At 47.2% G+C, this 18,095-nt stretch overlaps 9 protein-coding genes and 1 non-coding gene across 10 annotated transcripts; 2 read left to right on the top strand and 8 right to left on the bottom strand.

Moving 5' to 3' along the window:
• Window positions 1-121: 121 nt before the first annotated feature.
• Window positions 122-1,696, bottom strand: ATNIH1004_005175 (cytochrome P450; the record flags this gene model as incomplete). The annotated part of the gene is made up of 2 exons (XM_033569829.1): window positions 122-471; window positions 586-1,696. 2 exons carry the CDS (start codon window positions 1,694-1,696, stop codon window positions 122-124), a joined length of 1,461 nt encoding a protein of 486 aa, XP_033428635.1.
• Window positions 1,697-2,359: 663 nt separating this feature from the next.
• Window positions 2,360-2,716, bottom strand: ATNIH1004_005174 (uncharacterized protein; the record flags this gene model as incomplete). Its single annotated transcript, XM_033569828.1, has 3 exons — window positions 2,360-2,453; window positions 2,513-2,598; window positions 2,663-2,716. 3 exons carry the CDS (start codon window positions 2,714-2,716, stop codon window positions 2,360-2,362), a joined length of 234 nt encoding a protein of 77 aa, XP_033428634.1.
• Window positions 2,717-3,334: 618 nt separating this feature from the next.
• On the bottom strand, window positions 3,335-4,138 carry ATNIH1004_005173 (A4/G1 family peptidase; the record flags this gene model as incomplete). The annotated part of the gene is made up of 1 exon (XM_033569827.1): window positions 3,335-4,138. The coding sequence occupies one exon, from the start codon at window positions 4,136-4,138 to the stop codon at window positions 3,335-3,337; it is 804 nt and encodes a 267-aa protein (XP_033428633.1).
• Window positions 4,139-5,017: 879 nt separating this feature from the next.
• On the bottom strand, window positions 5,018-5,975 carry ATNIH1004_005172 (uncharacterized protein; the record flags this gene model as incomplete). Its single annotated transcript, XM_033569826.1, has 3 exons — window positions 5,018-5,397; window positions 5,461-5,639; window positions 5,695-5,975. 3 exons carry the CDS (start codon window positions 5,973-5,975, stop codon window positions 5,018-5,020), a joined length of 840 nt encoding a protein of 279 aa, XP_033428632.1.
• Window positions 5,976-6,299: 324 nt separating this feature from the next.
• ATNIH1004_005171 (putative allergen) lies at window positions 6,300-7,359 on the bottom strand (the record flags this gene model as incomplete). The annotated part of the gene is made up of 2 exons (XM_033569825.1): window positions 6,300-7,108; window positions 7,302-7,359. 2 exons carry the CDS (start codon window positions 7,357-7,359, stop codon window positions 6,300-6,302), a joined length of 867 nt encoding a protein of 288 aa, XP_033428631.1.
• A 1,459-nt stretch (window positions 7,360-8,818) lies between these two features.
• Window positions 8,819-9,070, top strand: ATNIH1004_005170 (uncharacterized protein; the record flags this gene model as incomplete). Its single annotated transcript, XM_033569824.1, has 2 exons — window positions 8,819-9,004; window positions 9,068-9,070. 2 exons carry the CDS (start codon window positions 8,819-8,821, stop codon window positions 9,068-9,070), a joined length of 189 nt encoding a protein of 62 aa, XP_033428630.1.
• Window positions 9,071-9,760: 690 nt separating this feature from the next.
• Window positions 9,761-10,736, bottom strand: ATNIH1004_005169 (uncharacterized protein; the record flags this gene model as incomplete). The annotated part of the gene is made up of 2 exons (XM_033569823.1): window positions 9,761-10,033; window positions 10,521-10,736. 2 exons carry the CDS (start codon window positions 10,734-10,736, stop codon window positions 9,761-9,763), a joined length of 489 nt encoding a protein of 162 aa, XP_033428629.1.
• Window positions 10,737-12,439: 1,703 nt separating this feature from the next.
• Window positions 12,440-13,192, bottom strand: ATNIH1004_005168 (putative 2,3-diketo-5-methylthio-1-phosphopentane phosphatase; the record flags this gene model as incomplete). Its single annotated transcript, XM_033569822.1, has 4 exons — window positions 12,440-12,729; window positions 12,783-12,827; window positions 12,875-13,078; window positions 13,159-13,192. The coding sequence occupies 4 exons, from the start codon at window positions 13,190-13,192 to the stop codon at window positions 12,440-12,442; spliced, it is 573 nt and encodes a 190-aa protein (XP_033428628.1).
• Window positions 13,193-14,353: 1,161 nt separating this feature from the next.
• ATNIH1004_005167 (lignocellulolytic auxiliary activity family 11 protein) lies at window positions 14,354-15,069 on the bottom strand (the record flags this gene model as incomplete). The annotated part of the gene is made up of 2 exons (XM_033569821.1): window positions 14,354-14,853; window positions 14,913-15,069. 2 exons carry the CDS (start codon window positions 15,067-15,069, stop codon window positions 14,354-14,356), a joined length of 657 nt encoding a protein of 218 aa, XP_033428627.1.
• Window positions 15,070-16,699: 1,630 nt separating this feature from the next.
• On the top strand, window positions 16,700-16,780 carry ATNIH1004_005166. Its single transcript has one exon. It is a non-coding gene; the product is annotated as a tRNA-Ser (tRNA).
• The last annotated feature ends 1,315 nt before the right edge of the window (window positions 16,781-18,095 follow it).

Raw genomic sequence — 18,095 nt, 5'->3', positions numbered from 1 at the left:
GATCTTCTACATTAGCAGTGCTAATATAATCTATTCAACTATTCATATCCAAAGCGCAGACTAATAGAAGGTTGCCATTAAGCTATGAAATCATAAATAAAGTATAGTCATATCAACGTAACTAATGTCTCAAGCTGACCTGAGTCCCGTTTTTCGAACACAAAGTCAAGGTTAAACTCTCTTCCCACGGTCCGGAGTCACGACTCTCCAGCACGGAAAACTGCTGCGCCAACCGCACCGTCACATATCCCGCCTCTGTGAGCGCATACTGTTGGCCCACACAGATACGAGGTCCGCCGTTGAACGGCAAATACTCCCATCCCGGTCGCAGACTGGCCCATCGCTCTGGTCGATATTCTTCCGCATCTGGTCCGTAGAAATCTTCCCGTCGATGCATCGAGAATGTGCTGTATGCGACGACTGTGTCTTTGGGGACAAATACGGGGGACTTGCCGTTAGGACCGCCTCCAACTGGGAGTACGGTGTCAGTTAGGGCCTGTCGACTGTTGGCTGGGACGACGGGGTGAAGACGTAACGCTTCAACTGTCAGTGATAGACATAAGTAGATGGAGCATGGAGACTCACATTCATTCATGCAGTATTTGAGATATGTCAGATTTCGCAATTGCTCATACGTCGGGGCACGTCCCTCCAGGGTCGCAACCTCTTCCTGCAGTTTCGCCCACACCTGCGGATGCTTAGCCAGCATGAAGAACATGTTACTGAGCAAGGAGGCGGTGGTGTCACGACCAGCCAGGAGCACGTTCATCAGCTCGTCGCGGATGCGCTTCCGATCGCCAGTCTGCTGAGCCAACCCTTGCAGGAACAGATATCGTTTCTTTTTTTTGCCGTCGTCGTCACTGGCTTTCTCCTCGTCGTAGTTGGCGCGATACTTCAGAGCCTTGTCGACATACTGTTCGACCAGCTCGTGGCAGACGCGGTTACATCTTGCCACTTTACGATCCGGAACGAGATCGCTCAGTCGGCCCAGACGGGCGTTGTAGGCGATGGCATCCTGGGCGTAGTTAAAAGCACTGGCGAAGTCCTTTTCCGGGTCTTCCTGCACATCGGACCGCTTCTTCTTCAGACTGTGCACGCTATGACCGAACAGGAACTCCGTGGCAGAGTCGATGGTGTAGCAGAAGAATAGCTCCTGAAGATCTACTGTGCGGCCGTCCGTAGGGATCAGCGGTAGCAAATCACTCATGAGCTCCTCGAAGATATCTAGATGGGCCACCTGGTCTTTGATGAAGTTGGGACGGATCATGGCGCGTGACTGGGCCCAGTGTTCACCGTCGGTGGTGAAGATGCCGTATCCCAGGAGAGGGCCAAATGAGTGGATGCGGTCACCTAGGGAGAAGTCCTTGAACTTGAGGGACAGTATGGTCTTGACGTTGAGTGGCTCGCGGGTGACGATGACTTTGGTGAAGAATCGCTTGCTGGTGAACGTATGGCCGTATGTGCGGAAGTTATTCAGGCTTCGATTGAGGAATCTATGGTTCTTGGCAGCCACGATGGTCCCATAGAGGTTGTCGATGCCAAAGAGACGGTCCACAGTGCGCATACGCACGGGAGCCTGGCAGTGGTTGTCACGGGCAAAGCGGTAGCGAGTCCATTTACGTTGGACGAAACTGAGAATGTAGAGGATCAGGACGATGGCGCCTCCAAGCACCACCACCGGGTAACGAGAGGCCATGATAGGCAGTAAGAGTCTCGAGGTTAGAGGAGAGGAGAGAGGAGAGGGTAGAATGTCTCCTTCTTATAGAAATCAAGAAATGTCGCCTACATTGTCAAGGGACGGATCGTCGGTTGCGGGGAATTCCATAGATTCACTGTCGGCCACCACTTACGACCGATATGTTGATGACTGTCTGGTTCTATCCTCGGAGATGCGATTTGTCCGAGGCTGTGGAGTGCCTACGATCTGCTGCGACTTGTGATACGTCATTCCCCATTCCTGCGGATGCCTATTCTTCCTGCGGATTCCGGAATTGTCAAATTCCGTCGGCTGGAAGATAAATCATCCGTAAATTTGGCCAATCAGCGTCCTAGCGGTGATCAATTGTTCCAATCTGGATGACTCATGCGTAGTAATCGCAAGCTTCGCTCTTTTTGGCAGTATCTGCCTGAGGCTAGGACAGGCGTATATTGATCTCACAGAAGAGGGTCTTGGTCGGTGAGTCGGCAATTCGAAAACATGGCTACCTTAGTCTAGAGCCTAAGCTCATCTAGGTCTACTGTGAAGAACAACCAGGCAGATCATCCAATGACGGAGTAACAAGGATTGAGTCATCTGGCATAAAAGCTAGACTGCACCTTTATTTCCGTGGGAAACGCAGCAACCTAACATAGCCTCATCTCACTTCTTTCCTGCAGGGGTGTAGGTCGATCCCCCCTTGCCATTGTTGTAGTAGCTGCTACCGTTGGAGTTGGAATAGTAGTACGATCCGTCACTGCAAGGGGTTGATTGATGAATTAGCACCTGTTAGACTGAGCGGTGGAAGGCACACACCTGTTAGAGTAATGGTAGGCATCACCACGGCCCGAACCATTGGAGTCAGAGCCAGTGCCATAATCACGCGAACAGTAATGATTACCCTGGAAAAACGCTGTCAGAATTGCATAAATTGCATAAAAGCATCATAGGGAGGACTCAGATTACCTGGCTGTTGGTACCGGAACCGGTGTAAGTGAATCCCTTGCCGGAGCTAGACATGATGGCTGTGTCGGGCGTGTTCAAGAGTTTGATAGATGGATGCAGAACTGGATGAGATTTGTAGAAGATGGAAATGGATGTAGGGGAAGGTAACTAGAAATAGGAAGTCTAGGCGGGGTAAATATGGCTAGAGCGGTAAGTGGCATTGAGTACCTGACCCAAGCGACCCATCACCCTCAATTGGAGAGTTTGATTCTTCTCTGGCTGTATTCTAAAATGCTGAAGCCATCGTTATTTTTATTTAGAAATAGATGTCCAGCCTGTCGAATTGTGAGAAAAATATGCTTATTGTTAGCTCATTCCTTGTACGTTACTCCGTACACATAAAGCTTATTGATACGTCTTGGAAGGTAAGCTATGCATGTTAATTCAATAGACTTAATTATGAACAAAAACGGTCTGAGCATATCATAATCATTGTACATGGTCCTCGTATTGTACTACCAGAAAAGGATGTGCTTATGGGCTTATTTACCATGTGTCTACGGTTATGCATCTGCGTATCTGCTATACAGTCTCCTAAAGATATAGGAAATAAACAACAACATCAATTCTCAAAAGTCCTAATACACCTTCCTATTCCAAATATTCACTCCCTAGTTCGCTTAGCTGACAGCATCAAACATACTTAACAGTCACCTCATCGCCCGACACAGACGACGAAGTGAAGACCTGATTATTCTGCTTGATATCCATTATAGTTGCGCCTGAGGGACCAACCGACGACCCCCCGGTTGATGCCTTCGCCCCAGTAAAAGTGACGGTCCCAAAGTCAGCAAACTGTACCAACGACCCGCTGGATTCGAAATCCTCGACAATCCACTCGGCATTAGTCTCGCACAGATTCCCTGCCACATTCCCATTGAACGTATGGCTGACCTTCTGTCCGGTCGACACGTTCTCCACGGTAGCAGTACCACTGGTCTTACTGCTCGCGTCCACAGTGACTCTGATGTTATCACCGACGGAAACACCAAAGTTGTCAAAATTGTACGAAGAGTCCGGGTACCATTCATACCAAGCCTCGAAGGACACGGAGCTCCCCTGCGCACAGAAGTCGATTCCAGTCTGCAGGATCGCACTGCTGCAGGTATCCCCGTCGATACCCACCCAGGCAGAGGCACAGTATTGTCCTCCAGACGAGCCGCCAGATGGCACAGACGGTTTCGGAACAACGAACTCGCCCGTCACGGAGGTGTATCCGGATCCGATGAGCACGGCGCCCGCCCAGTTGGAGCTGTACTGCTCGTGCGAGGTCTTGTTCAGCTGTAAGACCTCCTGCGTGTCCGGCTTGAAGGGTCGGTTGCTGCGGCGGTCGGACAGCAGTCGGGCTACATTGCGAGCGCGACGCTTCTCGGTGAGAGGAGCGGATATGGCGCTACTGGCCAATAAAGTGGAAATAAGAACAGGAGAGAACTTCATGATGACTATTCTAAAGGTAAGAGTTAATGGAAGAGAAATGATGAGCAGATCTGATCTGGATATTTAGGTCGAGGAATTGAGCCCATTTATACCTGCGCCGGACTCTGTCTAACGTCCTTCAGCGTGGACTATTGCGCTAGAGCATCCAAGCGATGATGCCATACTCCGACGAATACAAATCATCAATGGACCAACTACCATGATACTGAAATAGTCTTCCGGGTGATCCAGAATGATATAGTATAGTGACAATATTCATTTTTGAGTCGGCTGCTCCACAACCTACTAATCAACGACGCTATTGGTGTCCAACCCAACCCCGATAACAGAAGCTACACTTCGACAACATATCCGCTCCACGACAACCAATAGTCTCGCATCGATAATTCACAGTCAAGCATGGCCTCGCTAGGCAATGCAACAATGCAATCACTGGCACGTCGGGATATTACCATGGCCCATCCGGAGTCCGACGGCATAGTGTTAGCGTCTACAACCCCGCTATCCTGCGCTCTCATGTTGGTGCCGTGATGAAGGGCGGCATGGAGCAACAAGCTTTCGACAAGCCTTGTGGGCGAATAATAAGCATCGCGATCGATGGTGGGGATAATCAGTCCGCAGGGTACTTTGTGGCGATGTAGATGTGACCCTGATTAGATTAATTTGATATTAATCTAATAAATCCTGGTGCGGATGACTCGGATAAAATATTCCTTATCTGTCTACCGTGTACTATGAAGACATAATCTATTCAGGCTGAAGCTAGCTATCTGATGATCAGTTGACCTAAATAGTGCATACGGGGTCCTATCATCTAACTTCAGAACTCGCACTACATGTCTAATTCCATCAATCAAACCTAAGATAGCAATAGAACTATCAAGAAATATCTGTCCCTGTGGAAAACTCCTCCCACTCCTCCAACTTCCTCAACATATCCTGACATTTCTTCTTCACCGTTTCGACAGCATCCGACCCGAGCACCAGCTCATTCGGCCACTCCCTCCCCGCGGCGCCATTCTGGCCCTTGACGACGTCCAGAATCCGCGCCACGGCTTTGACGGGGTCACCGACCTGTTTCCCATGGGTGTTTTGAAAGGCGGAGAACGTCGTCTGCGTGAGCTCTTTATAATCAGGGATCGTTGTTTTGATATAGCTGCTATTTTGACCAAGGAGCTCTGTTCGGAAGTATCCCGGCTCCACGAGGAGGGTTTTTATTCCGAAGCCTGATATCTCCTGGTTTAGAGATTCGGTGATATCTAGATGGTCAGTATTATTTCCTTGGATGTAAGGAATAAAATTAATAATAATAATAAACGTACAGCGAATCGCCGCTTTCGATGCGGAATACGCTCCAACAGTGGGATAAGTCGTCCACGCCGCCATGGATCCAAAATTCACGATAATCCCATTCCTTCTCTGTCGAAAATGAGGCAAAAATGCCTTTGTGGTGTTGGTCGTCCCGATGACGTTTGTATTGAATTGCGTGGAATATTCATTACTGTACGGTCGGTTAACGAGCATTCAAATTTAACCTAGACAACCAATAAAAATACCCCAGGTCTTCAAGCGTGCCGAATTGTGTATACGCCGCATTATTCACTAATACATCGATGTGTCCGTAGGTACCAATAGCTTCGACGGCTTTCCGATCCAGATCTGACTGCGATGCAGTCACGTCTAAACTCATCACGGCTGCTCCGGAATCCTTCAGTGACGCGATCTTCGATACATCACGGGCGGTAGCTATCACTTTGTCGCCGCGCGAGAGGGCCTGTTTAACGAGTTCGTTTCCGAAACCGGAGGATGTTCCGGTTATAAACCAGACGAGGGACATGAAGAATAAAATTGAATAGAAGGTGGAAAGATACAGAGTATAAGAAAGGCTAACCCCTCTTATATTGGTTATATAGTCGTGCAATTTGTCAAACTGGGCGTATCCAATAATGTCTCTTAATCTGTATGAAAATGTTGTCATGCAACCAATAAGGGCAGTTACGGACCAAACGTTCAAGCAGACTAAACTGAAAATGACCAACGATGCATTAGACTATGCAGACGCAGGCAAAGTTCCACTTACATCGGTATACAATCTACTCTGTACATGAATCTACAGATTATACAGTATAATATAATAAAATGTAATGTAGATTCTAACTTTTCACGCGCTATAATCCAGAGTAACAGCCAACTTAACCTGGCCACCGCCTGCGATATTCCCACCAATACCTCCGATATCCGTCTCGGCCGAGGTATAAGCATTATCCACAGTGGCAGCATCCTTGGTGATAGATGAGCAAGTCCCACTGGCAGCATCACAGATCTTCATACCCTGAACAGGCAAGCCTGCATTCTGCGCCGCAATAGCAGAGACATCAAAGCCCGACCAGCCGGCATTACCCGCACTGCTGAAGTCGAACTCACCCCAGGTGGATGCATATCCGCCTGCATTGTCGGTGGGGATCCCACTGGAGCTCGGCGCGGCAGCGAACCCACCGTTGGAATCATCTGCTAACGCGACATATTTGGTCTCGCCGGAGTTGACGGTCAATGTCAGCGCACTGTTGCCGTACCAGCCCGTCATCTGACCGTCCGGACCGTATTTGTTCCAGAAGACAACAGTCCAGGGCTCCGTGTTCTGGCCGGAGATCTCCAGCACGTGCTGGTAGCTGTCGGCGGAGCCGGAGGAGACTTCAATGATGTTGCTGCCCCATGGGTTGCCGACGTTGCCCTTGTAGGTGATGTCCGCGCCGCTGTGGGCGGTGCTGGCGCCGAATCCAGCAGTTGAGTATCCGCCGCTAGAGGAGCTGGAGCTGGAGGATGCAGAGCTGGAGGATCCAGCAGATCCAGAGCTAGAGGAGGATGTAGAAGTGGAAGAGGAAGAAGGTGTGCTAGGCACAGCAGGATCAGTTGGCGCCTGACGCCGATGGTAGTGGCCCGCTGGATGGGACAGCGTGCCGGTGGTGAGGGCTGCCAGCAGCAAAAGAGACTTGGAGAATGCATTGTGCTTGATTGGTTGGTATTTAAGGAGTGTATTGCGTCAATCGCGACGACTGATGAATGAAGTAAGGAATGTCTGTAGTTGGAGCAACAACGCTGGAGCGAAAAATTAAGGATGAAAGAGGAGAACATCCTCCTCTATATACCTGCTAATCCTACAGACAGAATTCTCGGCACTGGAATGGGTCGATTGCCGACAGAACCACGGTCTCGAACGCCATGGTGACGAATGGGTCTGTCTACTGGTCGAGAACGTAGCCAGAATGCGTCAGCGCAGGTGGAGAGTGGATAATGGGGTACCTTATAGAGGTACCCGATGATTGAACTATCAAAAGCAATGAGATTGGCCATGGGAACCCACTGTTTATTGGATTCGTTGAGAAAACCGGCTGTTCCTGGATTTAGGCTTTCTGCATGTTTGGGATTGAATGCCAGTGGCTCATGGGAAGTGGGAGAACTTTAATGCTCTGAAATCCTTGTTTTCTCGCTTTTGCACTGGAAATACTTTATAAATACTTTATGGCTGAAACGTTCAGAGAATGTCCTGTTCTGGCTGGAAGGCTGGACTGACTGGCAATACAATTGTATCCAAAGCGGGTCAGTTGGAATGTAATGGAATCTGTTCAAATTCTGCGTCTTGTATGTGGATCTCTCCACTTGGCGTTTATACAGTGCGGAATAACTAGTGCTAACTCTAGAATAGCACGAAATGTTCAAATATCCAGTTACATGATGTGCTGTGTGTCTTCTATTCCGGAGTACATCCTCTCTTCCCGCATACTCTAGATAGGAGTAGACAACCATGACGACCACCACAGACAAAGACAAAATAAAGACAAAAACAAGAAAACATGAAACTGATTCAAAAAGAACTGCCTCCAACCCATGGAATGCCAAGTCTGGGCCAGGGACAAAACCACTTCCAGTTTTTGTGAGATGACTAAGCCAGGTCCGCCAATGGCCTTCCCATCCACTCTGTGCTGCTCTCTGGATGCATTCGTAAGAGGGAAGACCCCGGCTGATTCCATGGTTGAGATGATTAGGGGGTTGAACCCCTTATTACATGTCTTTGTGTTTGTGTGCCCTAGGTGGACTGTACGATAGATATTTCAACACTAACACATTTATCACTAAGTGACCCACAAATGGTTGCTTTCAATGAGAAGTGATTCGAGTCTCGTCATAGAGTATATCGTTTAGTGCTTGGCTCTCTGTAGCTTCGAGGACTGGCTTCGGGGAACCATGAGTCGGCATCCACGTTGGTCACATGCAATGCCCAATCTTCTAGGAATTCTGTACAACTAAGCCAGTCCCTGAGATACTGAAAATACCATATATTCGTCTAACCAGGGTTTGACATAATTATACATCAGTCATAATATTGGTTATATGCACTAGTTCAGCGATATCCTTAATAACTTCGACCAGTTCAGTCTAGAGGCAATTATAGTACTATCCCTTACTCGGACATTATTCCACACGAACGGTAATGACAAATTCCAATCAACACCCAACCCAACAGCCAGTCAGCACCCGATCCATACAGTTCAAGTTCTACGGGGCCAGATACTCTTCATCTCCAAGCCACTAGGGATATTTGTCCCTCAATCCCTAACCCACCCATATACGGTCTGAACACTTCAACAGCTTCCCACTGGACTACCTGATTCATTAGGTAATATGCCCATCCATACCCTGGATATCGTCGGCTCCCCGTCTGGTAATTCGCACAGCCAGCTGCAGTCCGGCTGTCCCGGCGTCAATGGAATCCACCAGTCACGCCTCTCAGATATTTACAATCAGTCTGGAGACTTCTACAATGGTATTCGCGGTGTCTACGCCCAATACGACTTGCTTCCAGGCACAGTGATTCCGTTTGATCTGTCGTAAGATCTATAGTTGTATATGGTGGCTGATGGTCATCTTCAGTAAATGTCTAGAAGAGCACCTTTGAAGAGTTAATATCTTTTTCCTTAACTCAGACTCCAGAAATAGTTTCTATGACTATATTTCTTATTAATAGATGCCTCCTCAGATACACTATACTACCGGATATCCCTCCCTCAGCTCAGCTATTCGCGTACCACACAATACAGAGACGATGCTCATTCGTCTGGATAGCATCGTATTCCTGAGCATTCTGCGTAGGCGTTCGAACTGGAAATCATATAAAAGCCAATTCTGAAGGATTAGTAACAGTTCCCTTTATCTGGCCCTATATGTCGTGAGCAATACTCTCCAAAGGCAGGTGCGTACACTAGCGATATTATTCAAGACCCCCTAGTAATCCTCATCCAAGTAATCCTAGAACTTATACAGCAATATATGTTCCTATTATCCTGAGCTGTAAACAGTGTCCAATATTAGTCTCAGGTATTTCGACAGTCTCCTGGTATTCTTCCCCAGGCTGGCAGTCTTAGAGAATTTCCAATGTACTACATCCTTTATCAATCATTATCAGTTTCCAGAATAATAATAGACAACTATTCAATTCATCCTACGGGTATTATACTAATATATCTACTATCATGAATACCATCATTAATCAACAGCCCTCTCCTATAACCAATCTAGGCACTCTTTCTTCCCTTTCTCCCCTTCTCCCCTTCTCCCCTTCTCCGATTACGGGAAATAAAACACCGGAATCACAAAGAAACTATTAATATCATCTGCAATACCAGCCAAAGCAACATACCAAGCCAGAAAAGCCGCCAACAGCGCAAGGAACGCACCCCCCTTGATGATCGGCATGTTCGGCATATCCGCCGCTTCGCGATGGATGTACCCGATTCCAAGCAGGAGGAATGCCAGATCGACGGACAAGAACAGCGAGAAGAAAGTCACAGTTAACTTCACGGTGCAGGTAAGAAGGAGGAAGGTGAAGATGAACCATCCCTGTTTTTATCAGTTCTTAAACTTTTACCAGAGAGGAAGTAGAGAATAGGAACGCAACATGAGGAACAACCCAAACGAGTCGTAAAACATCCCTAGGGAACCCCCAACGGCTTGCTCCAGTTGAGACTGAATTTTAAGCCCGCCGGGAGTGAATACAATCGCCAATGATATCCAGAACCGCCCGTACGATGCTCCGAAGTTGTTACCCGCGGTCATTTCCCTATTTCATCCGTTAGATACTCTCTCAGCTCCAGTTTCAGAAAGACATACCACATGCCCGCAAGCAAACGAATCAATCCCCTACGTATACGCCGATCCAACCACCATACTAGGCACGGTTAATGCAGCCAAGGACAAAAGTGCTAAGAGCAAATCCGCCCAGACCAAGCGGCGCCGGGTTGGCAATCGTGCGATCTTTCACAGGTCTATACAGACCCGGTTGCATTTCGCCGCCGAAGGCAGGGAGTTATGTCTCTGCCGTGTTGACATGAGTCAGAGGACCAAAGTCCAGACGGTAGGACTTGCGATGGCTATGCAGATGCTCCTCGTTAGAGACTCCGAGTCGCACCGTGTCTGCCGTCATGCTGTATCGATTGTCTTGTGCCGTGTTTGGACGACCATATTCGTGGCTGATACTGTCCTGCTTCTCATGGCTCTGCTGGGTGGTCCCAGTCCCCTGCGTGTCGCTGGACTCAGAAGACATGATAATGATAGGCATAGATGTCTAGAAATTGAATTCCATCTGAATGCTGAGCAAGGTGAAAAAAAATTTTATTTATGCCCATGATCTCCAGGTTTTAGCTCCAGACCCTTCATGGGGGGATCAGACAATGGATCTCCTGTACTGAAGAATGCATGGAGTAAGTATATCGGATGGTTGATCCATCCATAGTCTGCAGCTGGTCCCTCCATGTGCATCATTGGTTGAAGCTTGAAGATATCTCCAACTCACGACAGAGCTTTCCCCGGGGACGGAACGTGGAGATTTCCATCAGTACCGAGCAATTCGAGTAAGGGGGAATGGCTTAATTTTGCGAAGATGCAGTAGAGCGCAAATAAGTGGTTGATCCGGATCCACTTGAAGCTTATTTACGACCCGGATTCGATGACGTAGTATATGGCAAGTAAGGAGGGAATATTGAATATGTCGAAACTATTATTGATATGTTTATCGGAGAAAAGGATGAAACGATTGTATGCAGATGTAGTAGACCAAGTAAAGTATTACCGCGGGCTGAGTTTAAATGCTCCAAGTCGATATCAATTGGGTATATTATGGCCACCTGGCACGCAATAATGAATAACATGAGAATTAGTTCTATATCATTAGTCTATCTCAGTGAAATCCGGATTGCGTATTTCTGCAGACGATTGCCTCAATATCATCATGATGGACGGAGAGCAAAGACAAGGTTCGCAGCGGCTGAGAAAATTAGTCCTAGAGCTCCCTTGCTACTGCCATCACGAAACCAGCATTCCACAACTGTTGTACGTGTCTAATAGTGCAAATGGTGATGAGACTCTGTACTACACCAAACAATATAGAGAATTGTACTAGGTTCATGAATATAATGCCTCGCGTGCCTGCGCCATTCCTTCCTCGGACGGTAAATTCACAATCATCAGATGTAAACATCCTGAGATAGTCAGCCATGTTCGCTACATCATCAAACGTCAACTTACCGCTTGAAGCAACTTCTTAATCCCACCTAGTGGACCCTCACCCATTGATTCAAACAACTGCTGACGAGGATTCTGGCGTGGATGGATTCCTTGATACAACGGACCACCGCGCTACGGTGTCTGCACACAAGTATCTGGCTCTCCTCGATAGTATTCGTGGTCTGATAGATGCTGGTTTAGTATTCAGAAAAAAAGAATGTATTGCAGGGCATAAGATCGTAGAAAATTATTCTGAAGAAAAGCAAGACAACAATCCACTGCATTATAGTCAGCAAAAAATGAAAGAGAACATTGCTGCCTCAAGCTGGATGAATTGTGGCAGGAAGTTCACATCATCGCTCCCAAAGCCATCTCTGGGAAGGGTAAAAATTGGGGGCAAACCCCATGGTTGGTGCATACTGCTGACGGGTAAACAAGACAAGACATTTCTTAGTTTACTTGACAGGAGACTAGCGAAGCCCTATGTTTCACTAACAGATACTGAAGTGGAGCAGCGGAGGCGGTGCTGAGACTGAAGTAAACTTAGGAGCCTGCATTGCATGTAGTAATCAGAGTAATGCCCCTAGGACCAAGACATACAGCTTGCTTGCTAGATATCCGTCGCCACATACTGGCACGAGGATTAAATCGAGAAGGTACCCCTCGCCTCTAGTCTTCTCCTCATCCTCCTTCACGATCTTCTCCACTTCCCGTTTGACTTCGGAAAAGGGTTCGGAAAAGGGTTCAAACATATGGAATCTTGTTGCCGATGCAATATTCTTCCAGGAGCAGTCCTTTGCGAGCGAAAAGAACATCTGCCTCCCGCGCAGCTGGGAGGTCGGAAACGCCGTCGCCAATGAAAATAATAAGAGGAATCTCTCCTTCTGGGCAGTCTTCAACCTCTTGGGCACGGCGCTCGTTTACGGAGAGGGCCTTGTCATGTCCTAGGTCTGATTCGTGTCGCCAAATTGGCTTCCAGTTTGGTCCTCCAGGGCTAATTGCCACACAATTCGCGACAATTTCAAATTTGACGACTGCATAAGTAGGTTAATTTTTGTCCAATCTTCAGGTGGTAATTTAGACATACCTCCTCCGGACCCAAAAATGTGTCTAGAACTCTGCGTAAGACAGGCTACAGCCCAGTACCGATGATATTGAAGTCTATCTAACTTGTAATACAGAACTGATGAAATTCCTGAAATCCAGAGTCCATATCGAGCTGCTTCAGGACTTCGAATCCATCATCCAAAGAGATCCTGAGTGATCCCCACATATCCTCTGAGACTTCACAAAACGAACGCTCCCCGGATTTGATCTGTTCATCAAGCTTCTTTCGGGCCTCAACACCGCAGCCTAGATTATCAACCAGGACGTGGCGGTATCCTGCATGAAAATGGTGCCATCGAAATCTACATCGATTAGTGTGCCACAATCTGAAGGATTGACAGTGATCGGGTGTATACCTGAGAAGCGCACAATCTTTCTCATGCCATACATAGTGGCCGGATTTCCTGGGGAATCAGGCAGCAGCTATGCTGATATTGAAAGAACTCCGATAAAAAAGAGCGTGGCAGTATGCTTAAGAGCCTTTGCAAAACATGGCAAACCAGACACCAATCCCCCCCATGACGTATACACCTCGAAGGCCAGGGACATCAATGTAGGTTTCGTTCGGCGTTTGACTTGGCATGGCAGCCTATGATGTAGTGCACGAGGATGAATTTCTAAGGATGGTGAAGCGAACAGATTTCAGTCAACAGTCAGTATCGGCCACACGTGGCCCACACTGCTGTGCATTCAAATGACATCATCTCTCGGCTGAATTCCCTTGATTTCCCATTCGATGAGAAACTCGGCATTCTTTCTTTAGTTGGCCTATCCTTGCGGTTCCACGTGCTGCGTTGCTTGATTTCGCTTGCTTCAGTCCAGCAAACAATTCGAATCTGCCCTTATATCAAGCATCGAAATTTGTTGTTGAGTTGAGATTTCATCATCTCTTTCTGCATTTGGCCTTCCCTGTCTGTCATGATTCAACTTCTTCGAGTACAATCACAACGGTCATAGATTGAGGCGGTTATAATGGCTCACCACCTGGGGAAATGGGCGGAAACAAAACGCGGAATTTAATGATACGTCGCATAACTATCTCTTCACCTGGACCCTAATACCCTAGACATCGTGGAATGATATCCGCTATTTTCCTGGGGCTTCTTGTTTTGAGTAACTTTAGTCGCTAATACGATACGTCCAGCTTTATCATACCATCAAGGACCAGCCGGCTTGTAGATTTAGCACGAGGTCAACAGGCCGTTTGGTTCCAAAAATGGATTAAGATGTCAATGCTCAACATGGATTTAATACTACTTAGATTACCATTTGGTGAAGGTTCAGTCACATGGTGACGGTGCAAGTAAAGACCATTGAAGAGAACCTCAGTCAAAGATACTGATCATTTTTCCCCTATTCTAAAACTAACTCAACTCCTAGTTGATGAGCCGAGAAATATGGGGAACTCTATAGGGGAATTATTTCTCTACAGATAACAAGACGCATGAAAGCCAATGCTTAATTGGATAGAACAGACGAATTCAAAAAATACATGAAAGCGAAAGTCACTATAACTGACAGATAGAAGCACAACTCATACTGTTGCTAATCCTAGCACTTGGGGAAGGGAGGATCTCCCTCAGTTACACCAGCGCCATAGATAACCTGCTGTCCTGGTTCAGCAAACACAGTCTGCTTTCCCTCAACCGTCTGGCAGCCATTGTTGACATTCGCAACGAAAATCTCCGGGTATGCTGCATCGAATGAGGCGCTACTTCCGCTACCTCCGGTGATCTCGATATCGGCGCAATTCATGTACATTTCGCGGTTGCCGATCAAGTTGAACCATGTCCAAGCAAAGAGGGCCTTGCCACTGGCCACATCGCTGGGTAACTTAAAGTTGTATTCCGATGTAAGCGGGCACCCGCCCATCATGGACTGGATGACCTTGAATGTGCTGCCGTTGTCGTAGCTCAGGGACAGCTGGCATGAGCCACCGCCGTGGGTTGCGGAGCCAGCCAACGTGATGTTGTAAGTTTGACCGGCAGCCCATTCGGCAGTTGTACGCCACGGTGTGTTCTTATGGTACCCCTTGCATGGAAAGTTTGATCCTACAGAACAGTTAGGCTTGTGCGGCACGGACCGCAGTAAGTATGAATGGACGACACACCATCCTGGTTCAGAGGGTTAGTCATGGAATAGTCGATCATCGAAGGATCAGCATTGGGATCAAGTGGACTGCGAAGAGGATACGGCCAGCTAAGTTGCATGTGCGCTGCGGCAAAGCCGGAGGTGAGGAGAACGCCGAAGACTGAGTTGAGAATCATTTTGCTGGTTTGCAAGAGCAATGATATTATTTGAATGATAGTGATGAAGAATTGACTGAGAAGTTTACTTGTTTCCAGATGTTCTGGTCAGTCCAACAGGCTATTCTTATACTACTTCATCTGCATCCAGCTTCTCCGGTCTACTACCCCAGACAGCCGTTTGGGAGACATGGCATGGACATGTCATGTTGCATTTGCCCCTAAGTTACATGCCTCAGTTTCATTTCCGACGATAAAGGCTACTTCTGCACTTTGTGAACAGATCGGGTGAGTGGTGTTGAGACGCATCTCCAAGCAATTTAGCAGGGGATCTGATATGCCCCAGCGGGCGTATATTGCATGCAACCAAGTTATCTCCGCGTGTGTATTGGCGGGACATGTGGTCGTTGCAATCCCCAGACTACTCTTTGACGCCGTCGACCCCAACTCCCTACGTCCGAGCGATGATCGTAATTTATTGCTAATTGTTCCATCACGCGCATCAGGTCTAGTCTGAGGGGTATACATGGAGAAGGGAGTATCAAGACAGCCGATCCGTCACGTACATTGCAACTTCACCCCAAAACTGACAAGTATGGGTTGCAGTCACAATTATTATCTTGGGAGGACGATGAGTCTGCCGGTGACAAACATGCAGGCCTGCAGAAGCACCGGCTTATCAAGTACCGTGCAGGATCAACTCCCAATGATAACGCTGCCCATTTCTCTCAGATAGACCAACAGGGGCACAAGGCCAGATCATCAGAACTACCGATCATCTGCGGAGTTCGGCATTAACACGAGCCATCCATCAGAGATGATTAGTTAAGCGATAGGGCGCTAATTAGTTACTCTGCGTGAGGAGAGCTTGGCAGTTGCGAGTAATTTCTAAGATCAAGCTAAAAGAGCCTAGTGATTCACTTTATACCACAGTGTGATCCTACTGTTACAACAATCCCCTTGAGGATATTGTCGCGTGGAAAATCTTCAGGGGAAGTTTGCCGCTGCCTGTAATGCCGAGAGAATGGCAAATTACGTTGTAGGCCACTGTTGGACGATACAGATGGGTTGACATTTACCAGTATACGTCCCAACCCTGAGATGTCGAATATCTGCACCGAGTGTCATTGGTGCTTCGCAGTAGTATATCCCCGGAACGCCACCAGCGATAGGGTTATATCCTGCAGCCGTAGCGGCAATGCACACAATTAGATTGTCTGCGTGTGAAAGATCTCATCAATTCTGGTCTGGTATGTGACCGACAGTATATTCTGATTGTAGTTGTAGGGCTATAATTAGACAGTGAAGTTCCATGTTTTTGACAACAGATAATTAGTTGGATCCGCTCGGTCAACGATGTCATAGCCTTTTTATATCCATCAACCGGATATATACAGCCTATGGTGGTCAATTACACTTTATGAGCCACAAATCATGTCTGTCCTCTCACTGACCTTCATTTAATAGACTCCAGTAATATCACAATGGCTGCAACCGCCAATGTCACATCACTATCAGTCGCCGCAGGGGTAGAATACGAAGAAGCCGTCAAGAACATTCTCCAACACGAGTTCAAGTAAGCCATGGGCGTCTGGACTCTAAATGATAATCCATTCATCATGACATATAAGCTGCTTAGTTATCAAAATCTGTCAGTGTGGCCGAGTGGTTAAGGCGATGGTCTAGAAAACCATTTCGTTCGCGAGCAGAGGTTCGAATCCTCTCGCTGACGGCATGTTTTTCTTTTTTGCCTTTTTTCTTTTTAAATTATTTTCAGCAGTACTTGTTGCCCTGTTTTTTTTTCTGTTTTTTCTTTGGACCACGTCCATTGTATTAAAGTTTTTGGTTGGCTGTAAGCATCACCTCGCTGCTTGTCCGCAACGCCAAACTAACCCACTGGCTTGGGCCTCCATCTCTATGAACAAGGTGCCGGGGATCCGGGCGTAACGGTGCATGATTTATCCAGTGGTTCATGCTGAGCAATAATGTGCAAGTTCTGCAGCGAGCGATCGGCGTGGAGTTGGGAAGATAGCATTGGAATGGGTAGCAATTAGATTCGACAGCGCGAAAGCGCGAAGAAATCGAAGCGTTCATAAATGAAAAGAACCAACTTAAGAATGTCTTTTGATATTACTGATATACTAAATGTGCATGTTCCACGCGATCTGTAATACCATATTAAGGTGACACAAATAAGGAAGTCTAGAACAATATCTAGCCATTTCACACATCTCATGACGTCTTATTCTCCCTTGCTTTAAGTCTGGTTCTCCATCTATCACCACTTCTCTTCCCAAATTTATTTCTCCAAAGTGCCCAAGTATATAAATTATCAGGATTCCCCTTCGCATGGATTCAAGACCTTTCGAAGCGTAGATAAAATACAAGATATTACCGCCGAATCCTGAGGTTATATCCCCATGATTTCCAGGGTATACACGGTAAGAACCAGAGTTGAGGACATTGCACCCGGGAGAAGGGAGAGTCTGCGCTGTATATGCGTGGTATGTAATCTATTTGATGCGATCACGATCGGGTCAAGGAGTCTTGAGGTCGTTATAAGCGTGGATATTACATCATTAGTTATTCTAGATCCAGATATGTAATTAGTCTCTTTGAGTATTGGATAGATAAAGAAATAAAGATGTGAGAGGAATACTATATGATAATGAAAATTCACCTAGAACCAGGAAACGACTCGATTTCACCGGGTTAATCAACCTATCGAATCACGGACGACGTGATGAGAACAGCTTCAAGAAGAGAAATGAATGATTGTGGCTACTACATCTATCCTGCAACACAAAACATGTTGCCTAGAGCCATCCTGCTGTGTGGAATTCCATCGTGGTCGTGGAGTGCGATATGGCGTTTCTAGAGTAAGAGATCGAGGTAGGCATGAGGGCGTCTAGTTTCGATGGTCAAGGATTTCTGGAGATTGGGAGTGGAGGTGAATCATTCTGAAGACATTAGATAGTCTAGCGGAAGATGATGGATTGGTGGATAGTTTGTTGGTATGGTGTATTCAGTTAGTGTCAGTCAGCGCC

The sequence above is a fragment of the Aspergillus tanneri genome (genome assembly GCF_003426965.1).
Source record: "Aspergillus tanneri strain NIH1004 chromosome Unknown AapTan_3_pilon_pilon_pilon, whole genome shotgun sequence".
NCBI lineage: Eukaryota > Fungi > Ascomycota > Eurotiomycetes > Eurotiales > Aspergillaceae > Aspergillus > Aspergillus tanneri.
The sequence above is the reverse complement of the archived record's forward strand: the minus strand, read 5'-3'. Positions and strand labels throughout refer to the sequence as shown.